At 32.6% G+C, this 7,483-nt stretch overlaps 2 protein-coding genes across 2 annotated transcripts; both read left to right on the forward strand.

The window, feature by feature from the left end:
- The first annotated feature begins 919 nt into the window (after positions 1–919).
- On the forward strand, positions 920–3,042 carry LOC112779709 (delta(12)-fatty-acid desaturase FAD2). The gene is made up of 2 exons (XM_025824044.3): positions 920–1,006; positions 1,590–3,042. The coding sequence occupies exon 2, from the start codon at positions 1,602–1,604 to the stop codon at positions 2,763–2,765; it is 1,164 nt and encodes a 387-aa protein (XP_025679829.1). The 5' UTR covers positions 920–1,006; positions 1,590–1,601; the 3' UTR covers positions 2,766–3,042.
- A 3,186-nt stretch (positions 3,043–6,228) lies between these two features.
- Positions 6,229–6,729, forward strand: LOC114925932 (uncharacterized). The gene has a single exon (XM_029295707.1). The coding sequence runs from the start codon at positions 6,229–6,231 to the stop codon at positions 6,727–6,729; it is 501 nt and encodes a 166-aa protein (XP_029151540.1).
- The last annotated feature ends 754 nt before the right edge of the window (positions 6,730–7,483 follow it).

Consider the following 7,483-nt stretch of genomic DNA (forward strand, 5'->3'; position numbering starts at 1 on the left):
TAACGTGTTTTATGTATTTACATGTAAATCGTGTTAGGGTGTGGACTTTAGGTTAAAAAACGTAATTCATGCTAGGGTGGGACGATTTATATACAACTTTAGAAGCACATTGGCATGAGATAATTTATGTACATTTGTCCAAGGAGTTTCATGCACAAAGCATCACAGGGTAGCATGTTTCATCCATTATCTAACACATATCACCTGTGACGATTTATATATTATATAGTTTAGGAGATGCACGTTTTAAAATTTTATTTAGGGGATTAGGTAAATTTGATCTCCTATTATTTTATTTAAATAAAAAAAACTTGTGATTAATAAAAGAGAAAAAAAAAAGCAATAAAACACAATATATTTAAATTTAAAGAAAGCTAGGAATTTATTAGAATATATTATTTTTAGAGATCAATTAATTATTAATGTTTTAAAATATAGGATAAAATTAAATATGTTATTAGATTGTTAGACTAAAAAAATTAAATTAATAATTAAATAATGACTAAAAACAATAAATTTTAATTTTCTAACTTTTTTTTTTTTTGGTTATATATCATGTAATATGAAAAAATTAGAAACCACAAGGAAAAAAAATGTTGTTCTAATTGGAAATCAAAGACATGAAAGGGAAAAAATATACTATTCGAATGTAGTTGACAGTTTTAATTCTTATAAATGGCAAATGAGTAAAAGTTAACAATATAAAGCTTTAAATCTAGCCAATTCATTAGTTTTCTTTTAACCACAAAAAATTCAGAGTCAAATAGAGAAGAGAGAAATAATAGGAAAATCGTTAACGGGTAATAGAAAATTCTTGACCAAGAAAAACCCAAAATGGACATCAACATCCCCTTGTTTGCGGTTCCCTTTTCTACAGAGACATGCCTTTTAGCCTTTAAATACTCCTAACTATCTTTCCTTCTCTCAAACCCGGAAAAAATACAACAAATTCCTATCTTCAGACACACAGGAGCAGGAGAAACAATATCTTTCTCTTCTCCTTAAGGTACTATTCTTTTTCTTCTACCCTTTTATTTTTAAATTGTTATTAGTTTCTCTAACAATTCAATGCATTCCACGAGTGACTCTCAATCCTCGTGTTCTAACATTCTTCTAACTATTGGTAGCTAAATCTTTGCTTAAATTGACACACAAAACTATGGAAAAAAAAAAAAAGACACAACGCTATTAACATATTTTTTTAGGGTTTGATTGATTTCTGCTATTTAATAATTTTTTGAAACTAATTTTGCACAATTTGGCACGGTGAGTTTTCATGATCTCGATGGTGGTAGGTATGTAATTAACCAAATGGTAATGTTAAGAAGAGAAAGTAACTTTATCTAACTTAACAATTAACATCTATAGTTTTTATTTATAATTATACATTTATTATATTATTATTATTTAATATTTTATTAGAAATTAAAAAATATAAAATAAAATAAAATACAAAATAACATACATATACCAAACTCAAATATTACCTAAATACATATACAATTTAATTTATTTTTAATTTATATTTTATATTTTAATATATATTTCATCTGAAAACTAATTTTGTGTTACCTCGAAATCGGAAACAGGCGTCTGAAGATATGGGGTCTGGTGGTCATTCTGCCGGGAAGAGGAAGTCAAAAACATTATCATCAAGAAAAGAAGGAGAAGTTTTGAAGAGAGCACCTCACACAAAACCACCCTTCACTCTCGGCGAACTCAGAAAAGCAATTCCTCCACATTGCTTTAAACGCTCCGTCGCTCGCTCATTCTCCTACGTCTTCTTCGACCTCACCATAGCCTCAATTTTCGCCTATGTCGCCATCAACTACTTCTGGAATCTTCCACACAACCTCTCCTTCTTGGCTTGGCCTTTGTACTGGTTCGCCCAAGGCGCCGTCATGACCGGCGTCTGGGTCATTGCACACGAGTGCGGCCACCATGCCTTCAGCGACTACCAATGGTTAGATGACCTTGTCGGCTTCATTCTCCATTCTTTCCTTCTCGTCCCTTACTTTTCCTGGAAGCACAGCCACCGTCGCCACCATTCCAACACCGGATCCGTCGACCGCGACGAGGTGTTCGTCCCAAAGCGAAGATCCAGCATCCGTTGGTACACAAAGTATCTTAACAATCCCGTAGGAAGAACCATCACACTATCAGTTACTCTCTTTTTCGGGTGGCCTCTGTATCTCGCTTTCAATGTTTCCGGAAGGAAGTACGATCGATTCGCCTGCCACTACGATCCGTACGGTCCGATTTACTCCGATCGCGAGAGGTTTCAGATATTCTTGTCGGACGTCGGTGTCCTGGCCGCGTTCTATGGCATTTACCGACTGGTCTTAGCTCAAGGCCTTGTTTGGACGCTCTGTGTTTATGGAATGCCGTTGGCGGTGGTTAACGCACTTTTGGTGCTAATTACTTACTTGCAGCACACGCATCCTTCTTTGCCTCACTATGATTCCAATGAATGGGAGTGGTTTAAGGGAGCTTTGTCAACAATAGATAGAGATTATGGATGGATTTTGAATAAGGTTCTTCATCACATCACTGATACGCATGTTACGCATCACTTGTTCTCTACAATGCCACACTATCATGCAATGGAAGCAACCAATGCTATTAAACCAATTTTACGAGAATACTATCAGTTTGATGGCACTCCAATTTACAAGGCCCTATGGAGAGAGGCCAAAGAGTGCATGTATGTTGAGCCTGATGATGATAGCGACAACAAAGGTGTTCTTTGGTATAATAAGCTTTAAGTGTGAGGAATTTACTTTTTTGTTCTTGTATCGCTATAGTAGTTGGCTGGCCTCTTCTTAATTCTGAAGAGACATTTTGTAACTTTTTTATTTTTTTATTTTTTTTTCTTATTCAGTGATTATATTATTGGTGAACTTTGATTAAAGAAACAAAGTTGGCAGAAGAACAATTTGTTATGACAAATGAAATACTTTTGCAAAGCATTTGCCCATATGTATTTTATATGTATTGGATTTAAATTAAATATATTCAAGAGAAATTTTTTGGGACTAATAATTTTTAATATTTTTTATTAGTATAAGTATTAAATTATCTTTAACAAATAAATTTTATTAATTTATATGTGTAAATTATATTGATTCATGTGTATAACTTTTGATAAATATAGATGCAGATTATATACTTTTTATATATAAAATTTCTACAAATATAAATACAAATTATTATTGACTAAATACTAACATAAAATAATATTTGTTAATCATATATTATTCTTCTATATTCAAATCTATTGTTTTAGATCACTTAACAGCAAATATGAAATGCTAATAATACATCTTTTAGAAAATGATAGTTGAACAACTTATTTTTATACATTTTTTTCCTTAAAATATAGAAATTAAAACACCGAAAATCTCATAATTGAAATTTGTTCTAGTGTGTATAATACAAATATACAAGAGAAATATCCACCAATTTGCTGAGAGTGTATCTGAATTAGACGGCCAAAAAGGAGAATGGGAAGAGTGGCTAAAAAGCTGATGAAGTTGAAAAGAGAGTTGAGGTTATGAAAGAAAATTCAATTACCTGGTGGACTCCAAGCAGATATTCATCGTGATTCATGATTCATAACCCTCTAAAACCCCCCAACATATAGACAAAAGTGTAATAGGTAGTGCCATGCACGACCCAATAAAAATTTCACAATTTTCACATTGAAGTTTATCTTAAATTTCAATTATATCATTATTCATATAATAAACATCAATAATTTATCATAATTTTTGCCAACTTATTATGGGTTTTGAATCTCCACCATGATTGTATTCTACTGTACTATAAAATATGAACTTTAAATATTATTTATTTTTATCTATTTGTTACCCAATTAGCGGAATAAAAGAGGACTTTTGTGTCCAAATTAAGTGGTTAATGATACAATGGAATATAACCTATCCATCATACAGGAATATATTTTTTGAAAAAATATTATTCGTAACTCAAATATTCATAATATTCTATAAAAATATAGTTGTTATTAATTAATTATATATTTAAATTATTTTTTAATTAATAAATAATATAAAAAATACATGTCGTTAAAAAAATATTAATTTTAAAATAATATTTATTATAAAACATATGCGCGTAGTAAAATTATATTTTTTGTGTTTATAAAAAGTTTGATTATGCTAATGTAAAATCATTTGATTATTGTTATGGATTCAGGTGGGGCTCGGTCCTAAACTTGGCCCAAGACGCCTCACAAATCCAATAAACGAGAAAGATAAGACATACTCATTCACATTAGGACTGGCAATTTATATCTTATTTGCGGGTATCCAACCCAGTTCAACCTGTTCGAATAGGGTAGGCTATCCGACCCGCTGCGGGTAGAGTAGGGTACGATCTGGATATGCTTACGGGTAGGGTAGGGTACGGGTTTAGGGTGTACCCTATCTTACCCTATCCGCACCTCATATATAACACATATTTTATAAAAATTAGGTATATAGTGAAGAAAGTGAAAGTTGAACCCACAACCTTTTTTACGTAATGACTTACAATAAATGAATAACCACTAAAATTAGTTAGTTAATTTTTTTTTTTTTACCAAAGATATGAGATTCGAACTCGCAACCTCTTAATTGAGTATGGGGAGACTATGCCATTTGAGTTATTACTCATTGGCAATTAGTTAGTTAATTTAGTAATTTAGAGTATTAGTTTTTTATTTTTTATGTTATTAATATGTATAAAATTTGAAATGATTGAATTTTATATTTACTTTGAAAAAATTTAATATTTCTGTAGGTAGGATAAGGTAGAGTAGGATTTAGAATTTTAAAGTGCGAATAAGATTAGGGTTAAGGTAAGGTCTATCCTACCTTACTCATTACCAGCCCTAATCCACACTCCACAGCTACATTTTAAATTTAAACCTAGATCTCTTTGAAACCGAGACTTGAAGCTAGTGACAGAATCTCCTATCTCACAAGGAGTTGCACAGGGATTCGAATTCTGACTAAGCTTAGGAGGTTATAAAATTCATAATATTAGTGATTGTACGTGTGTATAGATGTGTAGTGTAAAAGACTGAAAAAAAAAAAAAAAAAAAAAAAAAAAAAAAAAAAAAAAAAAAAAAAAAAAAAAACCTTAGATCTCCCTAGAGACATGATCCTCCAAACCATCACATAGGGAATTAGGCGCTATTATATTACAAAGGAGACTAGCTCACTTTTTTGAGACTTGGTAACATTTCAACTAATAAACTCGTTATGTTCCGGTCATAATTGGCTATTAATTAAAATATTATGGTGATTTTTAACTTATAAGTTATAACCACTCTTAATTTAATATATCCATAATATTAACGATATATAAGTAAGAATCTGTGAGTTATTTTTTATTTTTATTCTTTATATATATACATTATACCAAAGAAAAATAGACTTCGCATTAAGTAGATGAATAAAAAAATTTTAATAAAAATTTCGAATTCAATTAATACAAATTAATATACATAAGTACATATACAATATTCAAAAACTTCAATAGATCATAAATACACAAAAATCTGTCTTTCAAATTATAGATATACACAGTGATTTTATATGCAATGAGAAGAGACCACCAAGATTAAATTAGCCACTTTGAAGGAGTAGAACTCACCAGATCAATTTGGTTTGTAATACTTTTACTATCAGAATGTCACGTTTCCGGCTGTACTACTTTAATAACGAGGATATTATTACGACGACTTCTATATACTTAATAATAAGAGTTATTTATACAAATACTTACAAACATTACAATCACGACTCCTATCCCTCTTTACAAAAATATAATGATAAAAGCGAGAAAAAATAATAATTAAGTTAATACAACAATATCGTTAAAGCAAAAACGCAATAAACTCTTCCTAATCTTCTTCGTCTGTTTCTTGAAAAGATAAGGTTGTAGGGGGTGAGAACCTAATCACATTGTCTCACCGGAGGAGTTCCGGAATTGTCAAAAGAAGATACATATAAAAAAAAGTTGTTTTCAATAGCAGTGATGATCGTTCGTCTTATTAACCTTTTTGAAAATCAACAGTTAATTATCTAAAATCCACAGTTAATTATCTAAAATCCAAAACTCATATTTTTCTTATAAAAATCTTAAAAGTTACCTAGACTGTATGAATGACCAATCTTAAAAGTCTATTTTTCTGTATTTGCATAACAGCAGATAGAAGCAAATATGCAACATGCTGGGAATATAGCTGTGCACCGGTTTGATAGACGAAATGAGGTATTTGAGGTGCACGAAATGACTAGCAGAAAGGTGTTGGTAGTTGATATTGCGCGACAGACGTGTGACTGTGGGCACTTTCAGGTAGAACAACTACCATGTCGCCATGTTATTGCTTGCTGTGCTAACCAGCGTCTCGATTGGCAGTTGTATGTGCATGATGTGTACAAGATTACAGAGGTTCGTAAGATCTATAGGTTTGATTTCACACCATTAGGCAATCCAGAGACATGGCCGACTTATCAGGAACCTACATTATTGCTCACTAATCCCACCTTGAGACGAAGGTCTAAAGGTCATCCCAAATTGACCCGATACCTTAATGAAATGGACTCACGCAACATGCGTGGTTCTCGGATATGCCGTCTCTGTGGTGCTCAAGGTCATAGTCGGAGTCGATGTCCTCAGCGTGCAGGAGCGAGCGGTGTTGGTGACAATGGTGGTCCCTAGATCTTTGTTGGTCTTTGTGTTTGCCAATTAATTTTTCTGATGTTCGTCGTGTTTATATTTTTAAATTTGGGTTTATCCATTGATGTTTTTGATGTTTTCAATGTTAGGTTAATATTATCATCACTCGGTTTGTAGGGTGCCATTCGACACACTCGAACGACAATAACAGAGCAACGATGTCACACACCTCAAGGTGTCCATGTAACTTGTAGGGTATGATCAATCCTTCGTACGGCCGCCACTCAAATTGCCACATATTATTAGAAAATTAGAACCATAATATTAATGTTTGGATACGGGAATGACACGAACACTAAATATTTAACTCGTCCATGTAGTCTACTTCCTGCCTAAAAGTCGCTGTAGTCTTCGATAACACGCTGTGATCCGTTCGGAATGACTCCACTTGAAATATGGTTCATTGAAAAAATTAAAAACGGTTACCGTCAAACAAATATGCTGATTCAATATAATGCAGGACTAAAATAAGAACTATTACCTCATGGCAACTGGTATATCTCTGCCGGTGGAAGGGACTGTCTCGATATGGGCGCAATACACGGCAGTCGCTCCCATGTCCAAACAAACAACAAATTAAGAGGGCCATCCATCTCCTTAGTATCATACCGTGATGCACGGTATAGTGCCCTGTAAAGATGTGCGAGACATGCTGACCCCCAACTATAAGTATGGATCCGCTCGAAATCGCGAAGCAACAGTAAATATTTTGCGTGGGCATATGCGGTCGACTTAT

The sequence above is a fragment of the Arachis hypogaea genome, chromosome 19 (genome assembly GCF_003086295.3).
Source record: "Arachis hypogaea cultivar Tifrunner chromosome 19, arahy.Tifrunner.gnm2.J5K5, whole genome shotgun sequence".
Taxonomy (NCBI): domain Eukaryota; kingdom Viridiplantae; phylum Streptophyta; class Magnoliopsida; order Fabales; family Fabaceae; genus Arachis; species Arachis hypogaea.